Raw genomic sequence first — 24964 nt, forward strand, 5'->3', positions numbered from 1 at the left:
GCCTGTTCCCGAGGTGCAGAGGGGGAAGGCGCCGTCTGTCTTGCAGGAGAAGGCGGCTGTGATCCCGCAGGGCTGTGGCTGGAGGCCCTGGGCCAGGCTGTGAGGGGCGCGGGTCCCTGGGGGTGCTGCTCGCTGGGTGCTGCCCCCAGGGCTTGGCACCATGCAGAGATGGGTGCCTAAGGGAAGCATCCTGCGCTGCCCTAGCGGAGTGTGTATGTGTGTGTGTGTGTGAGTGTGTGCGTGTGCGCACACGCGTGGGTGCGCGCCCAGCCAGCTGAACCCTTCTCCCCGACGGCGCTGCGGCCGGGGCTGTGCTGCGCGGTGCTGCTGCTCCATCTGGTGGCCGGCGGGGCTGGGGGTGTCCCGGGACGGGGAGAGCCGGGGGGGCCCTGCCACAGCCCGGCCGCCCTCCCCCGGGCCGTCCTGCCCGGCCTGCCCGCAGCCACGGGGCGCATGGGGTGCCCCTCGGGGGCGCGCTGCGTTGCTGCCTCTCCCCACCAACTCAGCCCCACCGCTGCCCAGAGGGAGAGGAGGCACCAGGGGGGAGTTTTGTGTTCTCCCAGCCTCCTCCATCAGCACAGTGTGCTCAGCAGGGTCCCTGGCTGGTGCCCAGCAGAGGTGAGCCCCATGGCCAGCCGCAGCCCCGCAGCCAGCCGCCAGGACGGGGCTGTGTGTCTGTCCAGCAGGGCCACAGAAGTCATCACCATTATCAACGTGAGCAAGCAGCTTCACAGCAGCACCTTTCAGCCATGTAAGCCTCTTCTCGAGGAAGGAAAAACAGGCTGGCCTGAAGATCTTCGGGCTTCCCTGGATGTGAGCAGCTGCGTGGTGCCAGCAGATAACACCTGGGAGCGTGTGCCTCCGTCCTCTACTGGGGTGCGTGGGACTGCTCCCCATGGCTCCGTGCTGTGTGCTTATCACCTCCAGCAGCCCTGCAAAGCCAAGCCCTGTGCCTGGGCGGTGGATAAAGCTCCCCAGGTGATGGGACCCCTCGTCCCCTGCCTGGCACAGCACGGTGTGGTGCTCCAGCGGCTGGACGCGTTCCCGAGCGCTCAGGCAAGTCGGTGGTGCGAAATGCTTCAAAGTGTGCCGGGAGGGTGGTTCTGGGGAGCTGTTGGTCTGTGTCCTTGCTGCTGGGGAGAGGGACAGGCAGGGACATCACAGCCAGGGTGTGCAGGGAACCAGGGTGTGCAGCCCCATGGGGGCTCCCTTTCTGTCCAAACCCAACGGCTTGCAGCCTCCTGGCTTTGCCGACCTCTCGACACTTTTCAGAAAATATCTAGGCCTTTTCAAAGCAAAATTAGCCTCCTGGAGTTAGCTTTGGCTGTGGTTAGTTTTGATGGATGCCTGAGAAGCAGCCCATGGCTCTTTCTTTTTTTTGCTACTGGTGGATGTGAGCCAGTGAGCTCAGCTCCGAGCTGCCGGTCAGGGCCCTAAATGCTGGGTTTTAAACAGGGAATCTGCGGACATCTCCAAGTCTTTTAGTGAGCCTGGTCCTAAACTTGGTTGCTGCTTACAAGCCAACCATTTATATCTGACAAAGCTGCATAACTAATGCCAAAATATAATGTGATTAGCAGGGGTCCTGAAAAGGAGGCATTTAAAGTAAAGTTTTAGGTAACCCTTCGGAACTGAGAGAAGCACCAACAGGGAGCCCACCCAGCGCAGTGTGCTCCATGGAGCTGTCTGAGCTGGGTGGCCAGAGCAAATCCAGGGAATTGCAGCGAGGCAGCGGGAGGAGGAAGGCAGAGGGTGCACCAGGCATCATTGCTTCAGGGCCTCTGCTCCTGTGGACCTGGGGCAGCCCTCCCGTGAGCTTCGTGCCATCGTGAAAGATGAGGGAGGATGTGTCCTGCTTCGTGGAGAGGGACTGGTGCTTCACAGCTGTGCTAGGGCTTGGCTCCTTTTTTAAAGGTACAGTAATGAGAGATTTTCCAAAGTTACATTCTGTGGGGATGCCAGCTGCTCCACAGACTAAATTTTGTTTTGGCAAATGCTGTGTACACAAGGTCGTCTGGTCTGCTGGCTGCTGGGACCGTGTCTGATCTCAGGTTTGCTGCCAGCAAGTAGAGGGCTGGTCGGTGCTGGTGATGTGTGAGCGAGCTGTGGCCCTGCTGAGTCCTGGCCCCTCTGGGGCAGCACTAAGGGGCAGCAGCTTCATCGGGACACATCTGAGCCTACAGCCCAAACAGGAATAAGATGGTTCTGAGAGCTGTGGTTGCAGGTCTTATTGTTCTTCAACTCTGACTTCTGAAACCCTTTTTCAGGACGATGTACCAGCATTTCCTTTTCATTTTCTTCCTCTTCTTCCACCCCCATAAATGCCAAGACCAAACCCCGAGTGCAGATCCGTATGAAATGCCCAAGGACTACCAGGAGGTCTACAGAGGGACAAAAAACGATGTCAAAGAGATCCCCAAGATCGCAAAGCCCTTCATTTCTGAGATGGTCTTTGTGCAAACCAGTGTTACTGCTGTAAGGAAAGGTGCCTTCAGGTACATGCCCAGCCTGACCAAGATTTTGTTTATTGGCAATAAGATCAAGGTGGTTGAACCTGGAGCCTTTGATGGTTTGGAGAAACTGAGGGATTTGGAGATCTCTGGTGCCTCATTAGAAGAATTGGCCATGGGCACTTTCCAGAACCTCCCAAGCTTGCAGAGACTGGAGCTGAGGGACAGCCACATCAGCCACATCCCCAAAGGGCTCTTTGAAGGGCTGGAGCACCTGGGGGAGCTCTCCCTGCACATCAACGCCATCTCGTCTCTTCCAGAAGGTATCTTTGATTCCCTTGCCAATCTAACTTTCTTGGACCTGGCTAGGAACAAGATCACGGCTCTGCCTGGAGATGTCTTCAGCAAACTCCCCCACCTGCAAGTCCTGCGGCTGTACGAGAATGAGTTGCAGGACCTCCCGGAGGGGCTGCTGGATGCCCAGCAGGGGCTGCTGGAGCTCAGCCTCCAGAGGAACAGGCTCAGGACGCTGCCACCCACGCTTCTGAGGAGCCTGGCCCACCTGGAGAAACTCCTCTTGGACAACAACCTCATCGGGGTTCTCCCACCCCAGGGCTTTTTTGGATTAAATAAACTGAAGCTGCTGACTCTGGGTTCAAATCACATTACAGAGCTCCCCTGCTGCCTTTTTGACAGCATGCCACACCTGTGGGAGCTGGACTTGGGCAGGAACAGCTTGGTCACACTTCCAGATGGCATCTTCGTCAATCTCACGTCTCTGGGCAAACTCATCTTGTCCCACAACCAGCTGTCAGCCCTGCCGAGAGGAGTCTTCACGGGGCTCAGCAAGCTCTCGGACCTCCAGCTGGACACAAATCAGCTCTCTGCTCTTGATGACAAGGTCTTTGCTCCTCTCCCAAATCTGAAAACCCTCAACCTTCGAAAGAACCAGCTAAAGAGTGTCCCCCAGGGACTCCTGGACCCGCTGAAGAGGCTGAGCTCGGTGTATCTGAGCGGGAACCCGTGGAGGTGTGACTGCAGCCTCTGTTACCTGCATGGCTGGATCCAGGAGAACAGCGAGAAGGTAAAATTGTCCGCCCAAGTGTCATGCAAGACTCCACCCCACCTGGCAGGGCAGGCGGTGGCATCCCTGAGGGACGACCAGTTAATTTGTCCAGCCACTTTGCCTCCTTCGGTTTCCTTCTCCCCATCTCTGCCATTCACCTCTGCATCATCACAAAGGACGTCAGCCTTGCTGTCACCCGGAGCCTCGCCCACTGCAGCACAGACCCCGCTGCCATCGGTGACGTTTCCTGTCATGGCACTGCCAGCCATGCCATTACCTATGGCCACCTCCTCCATGTTGCCAACCGTACCAGCTGAGGCCTTCCGCACTGCTCCATCAGCAGCTGTGATGTCTAAAGCCTCCATCATCACCCCGTCATCAGCTGTGGCACAGGAAGCCTCCATCACCACCCCATCACCCACTGTGCTACGCAAGACCTCTATCACCACCCTGTCACCAACCATGTTACCCAAGACCTCCATCAAGACCTCATCACCAGCTGGGATGCCTGAGGCCTCCATCACCACCCGATCACCAACACTGCTACCCAAAACGTCCAGCAGTGCCCCGCCAACAACTGTGCTACCCAGGACCTCCATCGTGACCCCATCACCAGCCGGGCTTCCTGAGACCTCCATCACCAACCCATCACCAACCGTGCTTCCCAAGACCTCCATCACCATCCCACCGTCAACTCTGCTGCCCAAGGCTTCCATCACCACCCCATCACCAGCTGTGCCACAGGAGGCCTCCAGCCTCTGCTCAACTCCAGCAGCTCTTGCCCTACAGCCTCCTGAGGCCAGTAGCCCAGATCTTGCTCTGTCCACTCAGGCTCCTGCCACCCCACCGATGCCAACCACCCCACGGGCAGCTCCCACCAGACAAGTGCCTCCTGCTCTTCTGGCACCCACGGCGAGGCCAGCACCTCCTGTACCCACCCTGCGAGGCCACACGAGCCCCCAGCCATCCTCCTCACCCACGTCCCCTGGTGGGCACCACCCTAGCACCTTCTCCCTGTGGCCCAGCCCGCGGCACTGCCGCGTCTCCCTCGCCCTGGGGCTGGCTGTGCTGGCACTGCAGGTGGGGGCCACACTGCTGGGGGTGAAGCTCATCCTCCTCCTCCACCATGCCACCCGTGGCCGTGGTCCCCCCGTGCCACCAGTGAGGCTGCTGAGCGTCCGAGTGATGGCCACCGTGCACCCACGCCGGGCTGTGGTGAGGTATCAGCGGGGTGCTGTCCCCCAGGGGTGGGTGTCGCAGGACCCAAGTGGTTTTGGGGTGCCTCCCAGGTGGCTCCCGGAGATGCTGTGAGCCTGGGGACCCTGCACCACGGCGCTGCTGGATGGGACCTTCTGTCGAGCGACACTAGGTGGCATCCCGACACAGGCGGTGGCTGCCACAGCCTGCCCACGGCCACGCGGGGCCACGGGGGGCAGAAGGGCGAGCAGTGGCCGTGGGGCACCACACCGAGGTGTGGGGGCACCGTGCCCAGCCCCAGCCGCCTCCCAGCCTGGCACCCCAGGATGTGCCGGCATCACTACGGCCACCGCAACGCTCCTGCCTCCTGTCCCCTCTGTCTCGGCTTCCTCTCTGCTGATATTAAAGCCTTCCCTGTGGCTCTGCCACGCTCTGAAGGCTGGCCAGAGGAGTGTTTTCACCCCAGGGCTGCCCTCGCTGTCACCTCCAGCAGGGATTTTCTGCCTCCTGCTGCAGTGCGCAGTCCCCAGGTGGTGCCGGTGGTCAGAGACTGGGGTGGGAGCAGGTCGCATGCTGTGACCCAGTGACAAAACAGAGATGCAATTTCTAAATCTTGTACCCCCAGAACCTCTGTAGGGTGCTGCCTGCTCTGTCCCCTGGAAAGGTGACATCTGAGCGCAGCCAGACACTTTGCTCACATGGAGAGGCTGCCTCTGAACCCGTCCCTGACGTGGGCCATTCACCAGCGTGTTGCTCCATGTAACGAGCCTTCCCCTTGCAGACCTGGCCTGGGGGCTGGCTGTTACCTCCTGCCGGGCACAGAAACACCTTCCCTGCCACTGCCACCAGCACAAGCCCAAGGAGCCAGACCCGGTAGGTTTGGAAGGCAGCAGGCAGCTGGGACCAGACACTTCTTGCGGACATCATGCAAGAGCAAGGGAGGGGAAACGGTGCTTTGCATTAGGGTATGTGCAAGTGGCTGCACACTGGGGACCTGCACACACACCTCTGCTAAGCCTGTGCAGTGTCACGGGCTGCTCTGCACAGTCCCGATGACGGCTGTGAAATAGGGGAGGTGAGCGGGGGCAGCACATCTGCACGGGCTGCGGCGAGCGGCCCCAGAGCCTGGCACTGCGGGTAATGAGATGCAGGTGAGGGGAAGGGAGTGTTTTTCCTGGCAGCCCATATGGGCTTGGCTTCGTGCTTGATTTAGAGGGTTTGAAAGCAGGGCCGGCTGCCGGGGAGCAGACCCCGAGCACCTCCTGTGGGACTGGGGGGGGGCTCCTTTGGTTTGGTGGGTATTTAATGGCCCGGTGCAGTCTAAACAGGGAAGTACTTGGGGGCGAGATTAGCACAACATAATCACATCTTAAAAGGTCTTCAGAGACATAAGGCATGTCTGCTCTCCTATTAATTACTCGTTATTAATAAAGCCGGGGTCAGGCTGGACGTGTTCGCTCCAGACACACCGGTTCCCTCTCTGCGGAGCAGAGCTGTCCTCTGCGTCCGTGGGTCCAGCAGGGTCACAGCCCTGCCGAGCTGCACACCCCATGGCCAGCATCCCTGCAGCTCCCCGGCCACATAATGCCCCGCCAGGGCCCTGCCTTCCTTCCTGGAACACCTCCGAGTGCTGTAAAATACAGCCAGGGCTTCCCAGCGGGGGAATTTCCTGCTGTGATTGATTTCCAATTTGCAAGGAAAATACAGGGCTGGCCCCACCAGCTCACAGGCAGCAGGCAGCTCCCGGTAGCTCCCGGCCAGGCTGTGGCAATGACAGGGCTGTGGCAGTGCCCAGCCCCGGGGCGTGCTGCGGGGGCACCGTGCCCAGCGTGTCCTGCAGGGCTTGTGGCTGCTGGGCTGCACCTTGCTGTGGTGGAAGGAGAGGCTTCCTCCGACACATCCCCTGCTGCAGGCAACCCAGGCATCCCACAGTGGGACAGCCACTGCACTGGGCAGCTCCCGATGATTTTTTCTTCAATTAATTATTTTTATATATTTTTTTTTCTGAACCCAGAAAACATTTTAGCACAATGCAGCAGCACAGTGCGGCAGCACCGCCCTTTGCTCTCCTCCTGCTTTCTGCTCTCTTTGCACTTGATTCCTCTGGTTCTCCGACTGGAAAAAAAATGCTGAGCATCCCCGTGCAGCATCTGCGGGCTGCTGGCAGGCCTGTAAACCTCTTCCTCGATTCTGTGACTGCCCAAGCTCCTTGCTAACCTCAGGCGATGAGCATTTTGAAGCAGAGACTGGACACCCTGCATGCCCCTGAGCAGCATTGGACCCACAGGTCCCCAGCATGGCCTGGGGGCCCCACAGCCCTCGCTGGCCCCATTCCTGCTCTGTGCAGAGGAGATGTGGGCCCCGCAGTCTCCTTGTCCCATCATTGTGGGTGCAGTGCCCTGCCCCTGCCACCTGCCTCGGTACCTGTGATGGAAACATGGGGACCCCGGGGGGCAGGAAGGGGCCCCTCATGTGACAGCCCTTTCTTGTGGCTGGCAGGAAGGGGGCAACAAACACCTGCACGGGGGGAATTTCGAAATAACCCCAGCCCCTGTGGGCAAGTCCCACTGCTGCTGGTGCTGGGAGCCTGCCCCTGCTGTGGCAGCGGCTCCCTCACCACGTACCCACCTCGTGCAACCACCCAGCACGTGTAGTGTCCCCAGCACGGGCTCCTTGGCCTCACACCCCTGCCATAGTCTGAGCTGCCCTCTGAGCTGCTGGGGCAGCGAGGGGATGCCCAAGCACTGGGACCAGCCCACGCTCCGTGCAGGGTTTGGGCATGAGAGCGTGAGCGAGGCAAACCGGCCGGCACATCCTCCCTTGGGGCAGCGGGAGAGCCGGAGGGGCGGAAGCTGCCTATTTGTTTAAGGTGCAAACAAGTTATGTTAATCTGCTGCCTGTTTGTATTTCTTTAGAGCGCCCGTGTGAGAGGGGAGCGGAGATGGAGTCTCCCCTTTGTGCGGGGGCACTGCCGTGCCGTTTGAAGTGGAGGTGAGAAAACACAGAGGGGCAGATGGAACCTGCTTTTGGAGTGAAAGATTTTTTTCGGCTATTTATGATAATTAGTGGGAAACGCTCCTCAAGCGTTTCAGATGATTCTGTAATGAAGTTGGGCCGAATGTTCCCGCTTTGTTCCCGGGGAACCATTAAAAATCCCCCTTCTTTGGCCGCCTTAATGCAATGCTGAAAAGGCACAATGGCATAAAAGTCGCCCTGGGCAGGGCGGAACGCCTCCTTCCCCCGTGAGGGAGAGCCCTTTAGAGCCGGGATTTTCTGGGTTATAAACCCCAGCGCTCGCAGTGTTCGTGCGAAAGCTGCGGGCCCTGCGGCCGGGCGCCTCTGCATCGCTAATGCCATGGGGTGTGTGTGAGCTGGGGGGACAAAGGCTGAGACAAACCAACAGGGATGAGAAGAGCAGGCACAACAAGGGATGCCATCGCTCGGCGTGTTTAGGAAAGCTGTCCCTGACTGGGGCTGGGGTTTTGCTGCGAGGGGCAGGGGACTGGTACCTTCAAGGTGGGGTCCAGCCCCCAGGAGAGAGCCCTGAGGTGCTGGTGGCCAGGGCCAGACCCTATCCTGGAGATCCTGCTGGTGCCACCAGGCCCCCGGTCACCTAAATGAGGGAGGAGGCATCCAGTGTAACCCCGGGGTGATCAGTGCCAGGGAGCGAGGCCTGGCCAGGTCTCACCGTGCTTTTATCTCCTCCAGCATGAGCGATGTCAGGAGGAGGCACCTGCCTGAGCTCCCGCATCTCTTAGTGCCACATCCCTGGGGACGATACGCAAGGATAATGCGAGCCGTCCTGCTGAAGTGATGACAGAAAGGGAACGTGCCAGGAGCTTTTAGCATAATGGTCAGGGCTGAACGCGACAGTGGGGGTTTAAGTGTCCCATCAATATTCCCTTCTCACTGGCAGCCGCGCTGCTGGGGCTGGAGCAGCTCCCTGCCAGCCGCCTCCGTCTCCCCGCGCCGCCCGCCCTGGCCCTAATCAAGTTCTCCTCTCAGCCTGTGTCCCGTGGGGCCCTCGCTGCCTTCAATGAGGGGAAATTTGCAGACAAATTTCTGCCAGCAGGACGCTGGAGCTCTCCTGCGTGGCGGGATAAAGATCCCTGCGGCCTCCGCACAGCCCTGCTGACGGAGTGTGTCCGGGCAGCCTGGGGCCGGTCACTGGGGGGTGTGGGAATAGGGCCGCAGGCTCTTTGAGCGGGGCCATTCTTTACCTCCAGATAATGCACGGCCAGCGGCGGCACCGCGACACAATGAGCCCATCTGTGAATAGGCTGGAGCTGTTACCTCCGGGTTCCCTTACGGCAGGGCCTGAAGTGCCACTTGGGTTATGATGCCTTCGCCAATACCTGTGTGCCTCCTGAAGATCTTTTTGGTGGAAATATCTCTAGATACACAGTGCGTTTCCTCTGGGGACTGGGGTGTACATACTGGGATGCTTGCTGGCCCTGGGAATGGAGCGTTTGGCTGGCGAAGGTTTGCAGGTGAGGGTGACAAGAGAGGCACGGTGTGGCTGGTCTTGGCAGCGGGGCACAAGGAGCACCAAGCCCCACGCTGAGCCAAATTGCTGTCTTTGCAGAGCTCACCATGCAAAACTGGATAGCTCGGTGCCCAAAGGCACCAGCCTCAAGCCCGTGGCTCCCTGACCAGCACCTTGTGGCCAGGCGCTGGCACACAGCAGCACTGCCCAGTTTGCTTTTTGTAGGCGATGGTGACACCACTGGGACCCACCATGCCCAGCAGTACCACCACCAGCCCTGCCAGCACACCATCCCCTCTGCCCCCCACCCCACCCTTTATTATTTTTCCTCATTTATAAACCCATTTTTGTATTTTTTCCTCCCGGCCATCCGTCGATTCCTCTCCAACCAGCCACTTCAGCAGCCCAGGTAGGCGCAGCGGCGCGCTCCCGACCTTTCCCAGCGCGGTCCCCAGGGGCCGGCAGCACGAGGCGGGCGCACAAAGGCACCGCGGCGGCCGCGGCGCTGACCCTGCCGTGCCACAGCTACCTGCTGCTCCGCCACAATGGCCCCGCGGCCCCGGCCGGCCTGCCGGGGCGATGAAAAAGGGCCCGAGATAATAATGAGGCTGGCTACCACTGCTCTCTTCAGAGAGCCGAGTCAACTCCTCGGGAAGAAAGGAAAAAGGAAAAAAAAAAAAAAAAAGGGAAAAAAAAAAAGAACCCCCACTCTTGGATAATAAAGAAGTAACAAATGAAGAATGAAAGCCTATAGAAGGCGTCTTAACCCAGCGAAGAAAAAAAATGTCAACATCTGTGGAGCTGTCTGCAAAAACAGACCGAACCCCTAATGAATACCCTCTAGAAAAGGCATTCAGTCGAGGAAAGGCAAAAGGCTACATTTTTCTATGGAGGTATAAAGATTTTGATGAATCTGCCCTTTCCCTTTCCAGTGCAGTTGAACCAAGCGCTAATGTTCATCTTCAGCTGCATTAAAGGATCCGGAGGGGGGCGGAGGGGGAAGAGTCTTGATCTGAAAGCTTACGAGGAGGGTGGATTTAGGGAGCCTGGATAGATGTCTGAGCACTAAGGCAAGGAAGAAAAGCAACAGGCATTAGAGAAAACACTGTTTAACAAGAGTTTCTTTAGTCAGCCCATTTGAGCAGAGATTGGTGCGCCATAAACGTAATCCTCTTAGTGCTGACTTAAACGTGTTTGTACAAAACAGGGAAATATAATATGAATGTAATAGTCACGTTTACTAAAATGCTTAATAAAAAGACAAAAGTTCTTTATTTTGATCTTCGGCTCTGGTGCAGGGTGGGGGCACAGCAGATGTTTCCTCAGAAGGCTGCTTGGGAAAAAAAAAGCCATGCAGAGTGCGGCTGTGCAGCGGCTGCGCTGTGCCACGCTGTGCTGGGCTGTGTCTTGCTGTGCCATGCCGTGCTGTGCTGTGCCATGCTGTGCTGTGCTGTGGCTTCCTGTGCCTTGCTGTGCCATGCCATGCTGTGCTGTGTCTTGCTGTGCCTTGCCATGCCATTCAGTGCCATGCCCTTCCATGCTGTGCCATGCCATGCAGTGCCATGCCATGCCTTGCCGTGCCATGCTGTGCCATGCAGGACCTTGGCTCCTGCACCAGGCTGGGTGCTGATGGGTCATCCCTTTCATCACCAGCCCCAGACACAGCCGTGGTTGCTCTGAACCTGCAGATATTCAAGGAGCAGCAGGTGCTGTGCCTCATGTGGGAAGGTACGGGCAATTTTCCTGATTGCCCCCTGAGGCTTTGCCATGACGCTCTGTGCAGCACTAGAGGATGTTCCCCAGCTGGGAATGTTGCACCTCCTCCCAAGGGCAGGGCTGAGCTCGAGCTGTTGTGCAGGGACCACGACAGCCACCCCGGGTGCTGCCGTCAGCATCCCAGCCTTAGTGCTACTGGCAGGCTCAATTTAAGGACAGTCGACTCACTATTGAGCAAAATGTTGTGGCTTTTCCCCACAAATTAGAACAGAAGCAATGCAGTTTCAGCTGGAAATGTTTGCTGTGCTGTTGCACAACCACTGTTTTTGCTCTGAGCACAGCCTGCCCAGCCAAACGAGTACAGATGCCCTCGCGCTGCTGCAGCGCTGCAGTCGGGCTCGAGCTGTTTGAGGCTCCTGCCGTGGGAGCTCTCCACCCTGCGTGCCACCTCCAACGTGACTCAGTTGCTGGAACAACTCGTGTCAGCTGTCTCCCCATAAGGCTGCCTGTTGGGACCGCAGGGGAAATGTTTGCCAGAGCTGCCTGGACATTTCCCAGCAGAGTAAGGATCCCTTCAGAAAGCTGTTCCTCTGAAGGCAAAGGCTGAAGGTAACAGGTTCATTTCTGCAGAATAATCATGGAAAATGCTAAACTGAAAGGTAGAGCTGGGTTTGACTTAATTTCTAAGCTTTTGATTTATGTTGATACTCGACAGCTGTAGTGGCTGATATAAATACGTTAGATATTTATCACCTGCCCCGTTGATACCTTACATTGTGAAATGCCGGCCACACTGCGACACAATCAGTTCAGCTTTCCAGATCTGATAGTTAAACGTTTCTATCCCACAGCACAGCTACCTCCCAGACCTTTCTCTGCTCTGGGACAAGGAGCAGTGGTACAGCACCGGGTGCCTCACGTGCTAGGGCTGAAAAGGGCATTTCCAAAACCGTCCGAGGTCAGCCCGACCCCGGCTCATACTGGCAGCCCGGTGGGTGCGTTTCATTGCTCACTGCTTGTTCCTTGCACCATGTATGGGCTAAAACAACATCTTTTCCTCCATCTTCTCACCCCAAGAGGGCAGACGGCTGTGTTTCCTGCACGCTGGGATGAGTAAGGCCACACGATGCCACCTCCGAGAGGCGGAGGGTGCTATGGGGACAGTTTGCTTGGCGGAAAGTGTCAGTGCAAACTAGGTAAAACTGTGTTTTCTAACAACAAAAAAAAAAATCCACTCTAATAGGAAAATAAATGCCCCAGTCATTTTGGAAGCACATCAGATGTTTTCTGGTACGGCCCACAATGTGTACAGCGAGGACGAGGCATTTTCCATGGAGAGCAGATATTTTCCACAGCAACAACATTTTTTTGGTTGTTGTTTAAAAACCAGACCAAAACAACAACAGCCCACAAGCTGCCTCCCAGTTAGGCAGAAGGAGAAAAGCTTTGGGAGCAGATATTTCCTGCCTGCCCGCGGGGGCTTTGGAGACCGGCTGGCGGGGGGGGGGGGCATGCTGTAACACCAGGGCCACGCAGCTCCTGTGTGGGTCTCTGTGTGAAAAGGTGAAAAAAGATGCTAAAAAGACCACCAAAAATAGTGCATTTGTGGTGGCAAGAAGAAAGGAAATGGGTTAATTGTCTGGGTTGCTGTCAGGTCTCCTGGAGGCTGCTTTCCCAGCAGGGTGGAGCAGAGGGCAGATGCTGGCAGCATCGTGCTCATGCACCCAAGTGGCCAAAAAGTCCCCCAGCCCTGCGGGTACCACCAGCATCTCCTGGGTGCCTCCTCCTGCTTGTCCTGTGCCTGTTTTTTCTCTCTCTGCTGTCCTCAGAGTGACAGCAGAGCCTCCAAGCCCCCCATGTTCCCTCCCGGCACACCTGGATCCCCAGCCCCGTGCGCGAAGGGTGCCGTTCTGCACGGCAGCATCGTTGTTGTAACGGGAACGGCGCGCTTTACAGCCCCATAAACCCCACATCCTTCTGTGCAGCCTGCTCTTACGTGACGCTAATGCTTACAAGATGTGCAGCACTGTGGGATGGCCCCGGTACCCCACGCCACAGCAAACAGCTCGCGTTGTACACAGCTCTGCGCCTGCAGCCCTTGCTAATGAGTCCCAGGGACAAGCCACCCGCTATCAGCAGCCCCGCTGCGGCTGCTCCCTGTCCCTGCTCGCGTGCCTGCACTCCATGCACCATGCCAAGTGCCTGCTGGGGGGGCTGAACTGGTGTGCCCTGCGTGTCCCGGTGTGTCCCAGCATGTCCTGGTGTGTCCCAGTGTGTCCCAGTGCGTCCCAGCTCGTCGGGGTGCGTGGGCACCGTGGGGACACGGCATTGTCTGGCACGGCGTTGTGATCACGCAGCGCGGCTAACGTGATTTACATCCCATATTCGACCTCTGGCGACTTCAAAGCTCCGGCGAGCAGGGGATTAAGCAGAGGGGCTGGGGCTGGGGGGCTGGGGGGAGCGTTCACCTTTGAGCTCCCCGCGTCCCCTCCCCACCGCACCCGGGACAATCACCTCCCTTTGTGCTCCCGGGGAAAGCTGGGGTGCAAACACAGGGACCTTGTCAATATTGGTTTTTGAGAAGACTTTTTTCTATTCTCCCACGTCTGGAGTTTTTGTACCAAATCCCCCTCGGGCTGCCCAGCCTTCCCCTGGGAAATCGGGATCCCAGGGGTCCCCGCTAACACCGGCCATTGATTGAAATTTCACACCCACCTGTTTGCACACAAGATTTAATTTGGCCGATTCTTCATGCCCTTTTCCTGCTTAATCATCAACCTATTGACCTTAATATTAAAAGGGGCTAAGGACAAGGGAGAGAGAGAGAGAGAGACTGTGCTTCTGCAAGGGAACAAAAGCTTCCGGAGGCTAAATCAGCCCTGAGCCCTCTCGATGTGCAGGAGGAGCCGGACATGGGGTGCACCGCATGAGGCCCCGCTGCGGCGCTCCTCTTCCTCACCGCCCACGAGCTTGGGCTGGGATGGAGCTGGCAGCAAATCTGCACATCCTCGGCTGGGTGTGAGGCTGCCAGCAGGGAAGGGCTGACCCAGCGGTGGGGCTGAGTCCTGAGACAGCATCCCTGGGGGCCCAGCCGCTCTCATGCTCCGCTCTGCCTCTGGTCCTGGAGCACCCGGGTGGGGAAGGGGAGATGGGAGCAGGAGGGAAGGCTCTGGGAGAAGAAAGCTTTTAATCAGCCCCGGGGGAGAGAAGACAGCCTTTAACCAGCCACGTGGATGGGAGGGTGGGAGGGTGGGACCCTCCATCCCCGCTGCTTTGCTGGCTGGATGTACAGAACCCCCTCAGGCAGTGCGTTGTGGGTAGAGCTTCAGGAGGTCTCCGCACTTGCAGCTGTAATTTGCTTGCTGGAAAATAAAAAAAGAAAAAAGGAAAAGGAGGGTTTTTTTGTTTCTTTTTTTTTTTTTTTTTACCCTGCCTGTCTTAACCGAGGTGAAACCCGAGCTGTGTGGGAGCCTGCAAGCGTGCGTGGCCGTGCACACACGTGTGCGGCGAGCAGCCCGCTTCCTGCGCCCTGGCCGTGCTGTGCCGCAGCGGCACGCCTGTGCGTGCGCATGTGTGCTCCCCCCCGGAGGGACTGTTTTGGTCTGCAGAGTGCGGTCGTGTTTATTTAATATCTGACGTCCCTTCTGTCTTCAGCGCTGACATTAATTGCCAGACAATGAGCAATGGAGCCCAGATGTTCCCCGGCGGTGGCCTCCCTCCCCTCGCCAGCGCTGCGCGGGTGATAAAAAGCCAAGGGGGAGCCGTGTTTTGAAGGCTGCTGCTGCAGCGCTGCTGGTGAGAGGCAGCCGGGGGCTCTGGCACGCAGGGAGGTGGCTCGGCCCCCCCAGATGGGGCTGCCCAGGCGGTCGAGGCTCCCTCGGAGCCCCCCGGGGTGCAGCCCAGAGCGGTGCATGGGCATCAGGGCCCGGGGCTGTGCCAAGTGCTGGCGCTGTGGCTCAGGCTCGCCACCGAGCTCATGATTTTCTTGCCCGGGGGGTGAGCCCCAGCGGAGGAGAGGCAGGCTGCCAGCTCCTCCCCAGCGCCCACCTGCCCTGGCTGGGGCAGAAGGCTGGGGCCGGCCGCTGTGAGGCTAGCACGCTCCCCGGGGAGCACGGCGAGCCTCGCTTGCCAGCGAGAGATTAGCACGGCCGTCTGTCATTTCATAAATATCCCTCCTCACGAAACACGAGGTCGTTTTTCAGCAGGCATGGCCTTATCAGAGAGCTGCAGTGCTGCTGGGGCCCCCGGCATCCAGCTGCAGCTGAGCGCCGTACCGTGGCTGTGCACACGTGGGGGGCTCCGGCTGCATTTGGGGTTTGCCCTTTGGGCACGGGGCCAGGGGCTGGATCGGTGAAAAATGCAGGGTTTGTGAGGGCTGGGGTGGGCAGGGGGAGGCAGTGTCCCCTCCCTGTCCCCTGCTGTCCGTTTGACATGCCACACAGGAAGGTGGTGCTGCGGTTTGTGGGGAGGCAGCCCAATTTCCTGCTCTGCCACGGGCTTAATATGCACCCAGCGCTAATCGTTAGCTGTTATTATTTAATTGGGAATGAATTATTAGAAAAAAATGGCACTGGAGAGGGGATAGAGTTATTCTGAGAGGTAGTGCCTGCCATGGTGGCATCGCTTGCTACGGGGACGTGCGTGACCGGGAGCACAAGAGGCAAACCAGCCTGACCAGTGAATAACCCCTCGCAAGGTTTCCATATTGCCTCTTTAAACAGGAAGGGAACACGATACAAACGCTATGCGAATTATGATCTGAAAAGTTTTCCTGGCAGGTTGTCACATGAGTTGTTAGCGTCAGTCCTTGACATGAACACTCAGAGCCTTTCTGTACAGCGGCTTTAATCCCCTCGCCCCCCGGCGGGGCTGCCTGCCGGAGCTCTGCTCCCCCTCTTTGGGGTCAGCCCTTTCCTCAGGTACCTCCCAGGTGGGATTTCACACCAGCACCTGCATTTTGAGCACATCTCGAGGAGTCCCTCAGCAGGGAGCTGTGCCACCCACTGCGGTGCTCCCCGTTCCGTGCACCCCCCCGGCCCAGCAGCACCGGGACATCCCTGCCGAGCACGGGGGTCCTCACCCGTGCCCCCCTCCTCCTGTGCTGCCGCGGGTTTCGCCGGAGCCCAGCTGCGCTCTGGCCGGGGAACATCCGCTGTGGAAACCTGGGAGGAGCTGACAATCCCAAAAGATTGGCTGCACACACGGCCAAGCAAGCGCTGCTGGCTCCCGGCCTAATTCGTTGCAAATGTGCCTCAATGTGGTTCCAATCTGGAGCTGCCTCTCCCCACGCCGCCCCCCGGGGCTCAGCGGGGGCTGGGGAAGCGTCCGAGGGGGGCAGAGCTGGGAGTGACCCCGCTGCTGTCCTGGGCACGGGGCACGGCCCGCACGGCCCCGCACATCGCCATCCATCGTGCCCCGGTTTCCATCTGGGTGATTTGTGGGGAGAGCAGTGGGCGGGTGGCCAGGAGCTGCCAGCATCCTTATTTAGCCCTCACGGGGCCTCCCCAGCTGTGAGCGGGATCGGGGCCGCCTGCTCCCAACCCCTGGTGGGCACGCACCCGCTCAGCACCCTCCTGCTGCCTGGGGCAGGGCGGTGCGTGGTCCCGCTGCACAATGTCCCCACGTCCCCCCACTGCCTCCCTCAGAGCCGTCCCGCTGTGCCCACCCTGCCCCTGAGCTCCCTTGCCTGTAGGGACGGGGCTCAGCACCCCAAAACCGAGCTCAGGACCAGCAACCTCCCTGCCGAAACCCCGGTGAACCGTGCCAAAGCCTTTGCAGGCGGCTCTCCCCTCGTCCCATGCACACAGCTGGATTTAATGACTCAGAGTCATAAATGATAACACAAACAGCACAGACTAATTTCAGGTCCTCCATCTGAGAGCCTCCATGGCTTTTGGGGTTCTTACATGAGTCCTGCGATGCCCCTTCTGGTGCAGCCAAGCAACGTTAAGCTCGGTTGTAAAATTAACCCAGACTCAACCCTGTTGGGGCATTTGGAAAGAGGTTGCTTCAAAGGTTCAAAATAATCGATGAAAATTGCCCCATTAAGCAACCCCATGGCCCCTCTGCTGCGTTTATAGCTGGATTAAAACTGCCTGGTGCAGGGTTAAATCCCGGAGCAGCGAAATGAAGTGGCACAGACCGAGCACGGCTCTTCTTGGGTTTCAGGAGAGCCAGCAGTGAGCAGCACCTGCAATAACAGCGCCGGTGTCACCGGCTGAGGGCAGGAAGGGAAGCGAGCAGCACAGGAGCTGGGAGCAGCAGAGCTCCCACCGCTGCTGCTGGGAGATGGGCACCAAAACCAGTCTCCCACCAAAAAATTGGGTGCCCCAGGGCTGCTGCTGGCCCCGCAGCAGGGGACGTGCCGCCGGGGCTGGAGCACACAGCCCTGGCCGTGCCGGCGCGTGCAGCCTGGTGCCGGGAGCAGCGAGGCATCGCGCTTGGCCTTTTAAGATCAGAAAGGTTTTTGAACTGACGTTAGCTCTGGTGCGCGGGGGAAAGCATACAGAAGGGTAATTAAAGTGTAAGAGCGAGGCTGGGTTTGCCTTTAATGGCTTGCAGCTGCAAATATTTTTCTGTCTTCTCTAGCCCGCTTGTAAGCTGTCTGGCTGTATTTCTCATCCCGGCCAATTAGATTCCCATGTGTGCTGCAGGAGTGAAAATATAGAAAGTGAATAATCCTCCGGTGCTGCTCCTCGTGCGGAGCCCTTTGAACCACTCGCTGCTGCGGCTCCACTGCCCCCGAGCCCCGCCAGCTCCCCGGGCAGCCCCCGCTCCCCTCTGCAGCACCGAGCCCAGCCTCCAGCCGACCATCCGGGCACCACTGCCGTTCATCTTCAAGCCTTTCTGATCAAAGCCTTTTTTTTTTTTTTTTTTTTTTTTTTTCTTTTCCCCTCCTTTTGCTGAGTTTTACAGCCATTTTCCTTTTTTTTTTTTTTTTTTTTTTTTGAGGCTGGTTTTCTGCCAAAAGTTCCACTCTAAAATCAAAAGGGGTAGTCCATTAATACAAGGCAGCTGTATCGAGTTCACCATTGTGCCGGCTCTTCCAAGGTACCTCGGGTTTTTAATAAACTGCGGAGCAAGGGGAGCTGGTTGGCTCCGAGAAGAGGGAGGCAGAAGGGGGAAGAGGCTGCTGAAAGCCGCCGTGTGGTACGGGGCAGTGTGGGGCAGGAGGCACCGGCAGCCCCCCGGCTCTCCTCCAGCTCCAGGATCAGGTATCAGTCAGCTCGCTTTGATCCCTGCCTGCCGATGAGGCTCTTGGCCAGGACCCACGCTGTGAAAACAGGCTCACCGCCCCGGCTGCCCTGCGTGGGGCTTCTGCCCTGGCATCTCGCTGCGGGACGGGACCAGCAATGGGGTCGGCAGCGCTGGGGGAACCAGCTGCTGGACCCCAGCACGGGTCCAGCATGGTTGGTTAAGGTCCCCAGCACTTGATGGGTCTCAGCCCGTGTGCAGGGCTGCAGCCAGCGCACAGCAGGGCCACGTGTGAGCCATCCCATCCAGCTGGGAGCCATGCCCAGTGCCCCTGAGGTCTCCAGGACACGTGGCTGAGCTGCTGGCCACGGGGACCTCAGGGGCACTGGGCATGGCTCCCAGCTGGATGGGGCAAATTCCCAGCTGGAATTTGCTCCAGCACCACTTGCTGCAAGTCCTGGTGGTCCTTGTCTTCTGCTCCCCACCTCCGGCTGTGCACGGAGCATCCCACAAGCCAAGGGTTGAAGGCAGGTTCCCGTGCTGGGATTTGGGATCCACGGGGCGGCGGCGCTGACCCCACAGCGAGCAGGCAGGGATGCCTTTGGGAGTCAAGGTGAGGACGGGCTGGGAGCAGATGGGACCTGCCCCGGTTGTGAAAGAGCGTTTCTGCTATTTATGCTAAGCGGTGGGAATGCTTCTCAAGCATTTTGGATGGCTCTCTAATGAGGCCGGCCTAAATATGCCAGCATTGTTTGTGCCGGACAATTAAAAACTCCCACTTGCCACATTAGCAGTGTCTCTGGTCGGGAAGGGCCCTGGAAGCGGCGCAGGACGAGGGGCGACCACAAAGCCCGCCCTTTGTTTTGTGCTCCTTTGAACCTCCTCAAAGACCCCGTTTCAAGGGGTGGCTTTTGTTTTCTTTTCAGCGGGACCAAACCCAGAGCTGCCTGTTGTTTGGCGACACAGAAATGTGACCTTAATTGACTCTGCTGCTGGGCGCACTGCGTAAATCACTCCTGGCACCGAGGGAGCTGCCCCGTGTGCCCCTGCCCCACGGCAGCACTGTGTCCGGGGCTGCTGCCGGCAGGACAGGGGTGGTGGCACCGGGTGGTGGCACCGGGTGGTGGCACGGGGTGGTGGCACATTGTGGTGGCACGGTGAAGTGCATGCCCTGGTCCACGGAGGCAGCAGCAGAGGCTGTGATGCCCTCCGTGGATCTCAGGCTGAGCCTGCCACTGGGCTTTTGAAAGCTCTGGGGCCTTGGGACTGGGACTACACTAAGCATTTAGGGTTTTTTCATCTGACATACAGATGAAAAACTGTTTCTCTGTGCTCCTCAAGACCCTTTAGCCTCCTGCCTCTGCCGATGGCCCAGCTGTGCTGATAAGGCTCCTTACCTGTCGTCCCCGGGACTCACTGGGTTAACGTCATCGCAAGATAAATTAAATGCGATGACAATGCAGCAAATCCTCCTGCAAATGCCTGCCTTGCACTTAGCCAGACGACTTATTGGGAGGGTACCAGGGGGCTGGACCATTAGCAGATATAATTTGCAGGCTCCCGAGGAGAGGTTAAGGGCTGGAGCAGCTCCCTGCGAGCTGCCTCCGTCTCCCCGCGCCGCCCGCCCCGGCCCTAATCAAGTTCTCCTCTCAGCCTGTGTCCTGCAGGCCCCTCGCTCCCTTCAATGAGGGGAAATTTGCAGACAAATTTCTGCCAGCAGGACGCTGGAGCTCTCCTGCGTGGCGGGATAAAGATCCCTGCGGCCTCCGTGCCTGCCGGGGGAGTGTGTCCAGGCGTGGGGGGACGAGGGGACAGGCGGTGGCCGTCGAGAGCTGTGCCCTCAGGAGAGCTCTGAAGTACCTGCCCTGTTATTTCTGCCAAGGTACTTGTGCACCCAGGCCCTTGTGGCTGTAATCAAGCTGCCTCTTGATCTTCTTCCTGATAAGCAAGAGGCTGCTCTGTGCCTGCCTCCCTCCAGGGCAGTGCTGCAAGCTGCTGGGGACGGACAGGGGGGGACCAGCCCTCCCCTGGGCACAGCGTCCATCCTCTAAGCCCATGCCCAGCCCCTGGCAAGCCCCTGGGCAAGCAGCTAGCTGGAGACGTACCATCTGGGTGGCCACTGCCCAGCAAGGAGGACATTTGGGTCTGTGGGTGTCACCTCCCTTGGGCCCAGGGCATGGCGTGAGCAGCAGGCACCGAGGAAGGTGGGAGCGGGGCTCGGTGCGGTGGGCATGGTCGCCTCGAGGAGCCTGCTCGTTTCACTGGCTTGTTTTAATTTCAGGCACCCTCCAAATAAATGCATTTTACAGCCCTTCCCTTCCTCGCCCATTGGGATGAGAAGGTTTCGAGGGGACTTAGGGCCCTGCCTCCAGCCCGGCAAGCCAGGCGGCCACACCGTCAGCAACGCTCCGGCGGTGCCAGGCATGGCAATTTTCTGCACCAGCGCCGCAAACAAACAGGCAGCAGCGGGGCAGGGGAGCCAAGAGCACAGCACCCTGCTCAGAAAGGGAAGACAAACAAGACTTTGTCCTCAGCAGGCAGCCCCGGGGCTGGCCGCGTGTCCTCCCCAGCGCACAGCCCTGGCACTGACTCTCCTAACGCCCGGTCCTAGCGGAGCAGACTGGGACGGGTGTGAGCAGGAGCCTGCCCAACCTCCGCAGGATGTGACCCCAGCAAGTGACAAAGCAGCTCTGCTTCAGGAGGGGGGTCTCGGTGGGCTCTAGCAGGTGGGGGACAACTCTGAGCTGTGAAATTTGGCTTCTGTGCCTCCCCCGTGAAGGATGGGCTGTGCACTGCCTGTCCCACCAGGACCTCTTGTCCTTCTGCCCGAGGGTGATGGTTAAAACCAGCTTCTGCAGCCTGACGGCCTCTGTGGGATCGCCCAGCCAGGGAAATGGGGGCGATAAGGGAGCCCTCACTCCCAGGAGGATGCTGCTGGGCAGGGGAAGCACCTCTGCCTCGCTGCCTGCCCCGGCAGCTCCCCAGAGGCGCGCTGTGACCCTGCCCTCGCTCCTGCCGTGCCGCTGGCTGAGCAAACACAATGCTGCTCAGCCCGCTGGGGGCCGCGGCACCTCCAGCCAGCTGAGATAAACCCCATTGTGCTCCCGAAACGAGAGGGCAAAAGCCCAGCGCTGGCTCCTCCGTGCTGCATGGGATGCTCCCGCTGACCGCCCAGCAGTGCGGGCGGGGTGGTGGCACGGGCACCCCATCCCCATGGGTCTGTCTCCATGTCCCCTGGCCGTGTGCTACCCACCCGAGCCCCCCAGCCCCGGCCATGCAGCTGAGCCCAGCGGGGAGCCCAGCCTGCGCCAGCGCCGCCTGCGAGCGCTAACAGCTGCTTGGAGCCTGCTCAGAAACACCAGCACGGGCTGTCGGGCTGCCAGCCCCGCTGCTCCCGAGCACAATAACAGCTCGGGGATGGCTGAACGCAGGCGGTCCCGTGGGAAGGGAAGCGCAGAGCTTGGTGCTGTGGGACCAGCCAGCGCCCACCCCATGGTGAGAGGTGAGGAGAAAGGAAATGTCCACGTCACGGCCACCGGGTGCTCACCGTGAGACCCTCGGGCAGCTCTCAGCCCCACCAGTGGGAGCAGAAGGGCTCCAGCTTGCACCAGTAAGACCCCTGGCCTTGTGTGTTGAAGCCTTCAGAAGGACAGCCCCGAGGGATGCCCCAGCCCCTCCTCTAGCTGGCAGCAGCTCAGGTATCACCCCTCATCCACACGCTGCAATTGCACTGTGGGTGCAAGGGGCCACGTACTCTCTGCCCCTAAAATGATTCATTTCCCTGCAGGGATGAGGGCAGGTTATCCTCCAGGTCTGGAGTGAGTGCATTGCTGATGGAGCTGGGGACAGGGCTCAGCCTGATGCTGGAGCTGCAAATAGAGCCAAATATTCCCCGAGCTTGGCGGGATGAGCGTGTTTTGGTCCTACTTTCTATTAGTCACTGGCCCTGGGGAGGATGCTGCGGGGCTGCGGCGGGCTCGGGCCCAAGCCAGCCTCCCCTTGCTGGCACCCGCATGGCTCAGCACTGCCAAGGCTGCGCCTGTGCCGGGGCTGCAGCGGGGCTGCGGAGCCAGAGCCAGGCACGATACACGGCTGCAGGATTCGGCATGTGTCTCTACATCCTCCTGCCTCTCTCCCGGTACAAACACTGTCCAGATTTCCAACGTCAGCAGGAGAGAGACCAGCCAGATTGTTTTACGGTTTCGAGAACTCCTAATGGTTTCCAGAGAACAGGACCGCAGCCCATCTTCTGCAGCAGGAAAAGCCGCCGCAGCCCCACGTCGCTGCCGGGAGCGCTCTGACCCCCAGAAGCACTGACAGGACTCGGGGTGCCCTTGGAAAGGCTGTGGGGCACCCCAGGGTTGGGAGACGTGGCTCTGCGGAGTGTCACCTGCGGGGTGACCCTGTCCCGGCAGTGGCACTGGGGGCACCAAGTGTCCTCTCCCCATGTCCAGGCTGCCCCAGTCCCACCCACGCTGTGGTGCTGGCAGGTCCTTATGGAAATGCTTTTATTTAAGTGGGGTGCTGCTTTTGTGAGGCTGAAATCACGAGGATCGGGGCACTCGCCCCTGCAGATGGTTCCTGTGGCTTTCTCCCTGTGTGGCACCGATGTGGCTGTGTCCAGGGAGGGACAGCTGAGCGGGACAGGGGGTGCCGCTGGCCATGGGAACACGGTGCAGCGGCTTTGGGGACAGGCACCCCGAGGCTCCAGCTGCACGGCTTCCCCCCGCGCCCCGTCCCAGCTGGGAACGTGGCCCCGAGCACCAGCTGATGGCGTGGCCGGCCGCAAATGTTTAATGAAACGCAGCGGAGTCATTTGTCTGGGCTGACCCCACCAGGAAGTCTGCGCTCCGCAAAACAAACCAGGCTTTTGTTTGACTTGTTTTAAGTAAAACACATGTCACCCCTGTAAATCACAGGTCCCCTTCCCCACCCTGTCCCGGGGTGAAGGCGGGCGCTGGTGCTGGGTGGCTGCAGGGGCTGGGGAGGGGATCGGGACCCTCTGTGGGGTTAGTGGGGGGAGCCGTGGGGCTGGAGCATCCCATCCCCAAGCACCGCGGTGTGCAGCGGGATCACCCCCGGCTGGGCACGAGGGATCCCCCTCCTTGCTGCCCACCCTCAATCCAACCCTAAAAAACCTCCCCAGCCGTGCCGCCGGCTTGCTTCTCCACCGGCCCCCGGGGCTGGAGGCCTGGACGGCAGCCCAAGGCCCCTGGCACGAGCGAGGCCGAGGCCTGTGCCGGGTGGCCGAGGCCGTGCGGAGGCGTTGGGCCGGCGTTGGGCCGCGGCGCCTGCCGGCAGCGGGGGCCGGAGCGGGTTCGTGTGCCGCGGGCGCGCTCCCTCTCTCCCTCCCTCCCTCCCCGCCGCCTGGCAGCCCGCCACCGCGCCGGGGGTTCGCTCCTTTCTCACGACCTCTCAGGTTCCTGAGCTCATCTGGGAGCTATTCATTTCCTGCCAGAAAACAGCCTTGCCTGCTAAAAAAACCACCTTGGCCGCAGCGCGGCCCAGGGCTTGGTACGAGGGCTCTCTCCCGGCTTAAATCATAAAGCCGGGGCTGTCTGGCTGGAATCAAAGGCAGGGCGGGCGCGGGGCGAGCGGGGGGGGGGGGCCGGGGCCCGTGCCATATGGTAGCACTTAAGAGCCAAGGAGGAAGCGAGGAGGGGTTCTGCGCCGCTCGCGAGGAGTGTGGGAAAAGTTAATTGACTTTAATGACAGGTTTCCCGGGTGGGCGGCAGCGAGCGGCCGCGGGGCAGGCGGGGAGGCGAGGGCAGGGGCACGGGGGGGGTGCCGGGGGCACGGGGGGGTGCCGGGGGCTGCGGGCAGGTGTGCGGCACGCGTGCGTGCAGCCGGTGGCGGTGAAGTGAGCTGGAGGGCAATCAGCAGCGAGGCTCGGAGGCGGTCAGGGGGGTTTCTGCTCCGTGCCGCTGTGCAGCCCCACTGGTACTTATAGGGTGGTGTCTGTGAGACCTCCAGGGGTGAGGGTCCTCAGCGAGAGGCCACCGTGCAGCAGCTTCGCCCTGTCCCTTACTACCACCCCATCCCTCCCTTCCCATGGGAGCTCATCCCACGGCATCAGCATGACCAAAGGCCAAGGCACTTGCTGTACCTGTAGGGCAACTCCTGAACTTAAATGCCCGCAGACCCCCAGCCCGTATTTATTATCCAAATTTGTCACGGTCTGAATGAGCTGGCATCAAGAGCACGGCTCCTGGGAATTGCTCTGATCCCCTCAAATCTCACGGACTCAAGCAGATCTCTCGTGTCAACAGGCTGTGGGATAGAACAAACACAAAGCTTCGGAGGAACCGGTACGAGCACAGCCCATCTGCTTTATGCTAGGCTATTTAAACTCCATCAGCAAATGGGTTTGTCTTGTCTTTCACTCCTGGATTTGCTCAGTGTTCTCCATGAACCTACCACAAAGCCCTTTCTTAATGTGCTTTCCAAACCAAATGCTCCCAAAGAAGGGGCGGCCTCTGCCTGGCTGGAGCAGCCCTGGCTCTGCAGGTGATGTGCTACAGCCCCGTGGTGAGATTCCCAGATGGACAGGTCCCACCGGTGTTTTCCCAAAAAACAAAGTGGGCTCAGGCCTGCCCACCTTACCTGCAGCACAGAGAGGTGACCTGCAGCCGGGGGGGGGTTGCACGCCTGCCTGGAGGCAGCAAACGTGGTATTCCCAAGCCTTGCAGCCACCATGAAGGCAGCAGTAAGACTGAGCAGCCAAGGCACGAGGAAATTCAGGAGGGGAAACTATCTTAAAAAAAAAGAGAGAGGAACATTCTTCATCACCCAGGTGGTCGGGAGATCATCCTCTGCAGCCACTTTTAGAAGACAACCATCACCAGCCAGGTCCTC

At 59.4% G+C, this 24964-nt stretch overlaps 1 protein-coding gene across 3 annotated transcripts; it reads left to right on the plus strand.

The window, feature by feature from the left end:
• Window positions 1-124: 124 nt before the first annotated feature.
• Window positions 125-12348, plus strand: LOC311441706 (uncharacterized protein). 3 transcript variants are annotated; one of them, XR_014696163.1, is made up of 3 exons: window positions 125-1914; window positions 2330-5864; window positions 7629-12348. XR_014696163.1 is itself a non-coding variant. In XM_084530168.1 (2 exons), exons 1-2 carry the CDS (start codon window positions 1836-1838, stop codon window positions 4825-4827), a joined length of 2577 nt encoding a protein of 858 aa, XP_084386294.1. In that variant the 5' UTR covers window positions 125-1835; the 3' UTR covers window positions 4828-6162. The 3 variants fall into 3 exon arrangements, 2 of the variants coding, with proteins under 2 accessions (XP_084386294.1, XP_084386295.1); XM_084530168.1 differs by lacking the exon at window positions 7629-12348 and having other exon boundaries at window positions 2330-6162; XM_084530169.1 differs by lacking the exon at window positions 7629-12348 and having other exon boundaries at window positions 125-1056; window positions 2268-6162.
• The last annotated feature ends 12616 nt before the right edge of the window (window positions 12349-24964 follow it).

The sequence above is a fragment of the Aythya ferina genome, assembly GCF_964211825.1.
Source record: "Aythya ferina genome assembly, chromosome: 9".
In the NCBI taxonomy this organism is placed as follows: Eukaryota; Metazoa; Chordata; class Aves; order Anseriformes; family Anatidae; genus Aythya; species Aythya ferina.

What these genes read in the sequence shown, in the direction of transcription:
- LOC311441706 (XM_084530168.1), top strand. Translation starts at nt 1,836, where the DNA reads ATGAGGGAGGATGTGTCCTGCTTCGTGGAGAGGGACTGGTGCTTCACA. An exon ending in GCTTGGCTCCTTTTTTAAAG is followed by an intron (nt 1,915 to 2,329) that starts GTACAGTAATGA and finishes ATAAATGCCAAG; the next exon opens with ACCAAACCCCGAGTGCAGAT.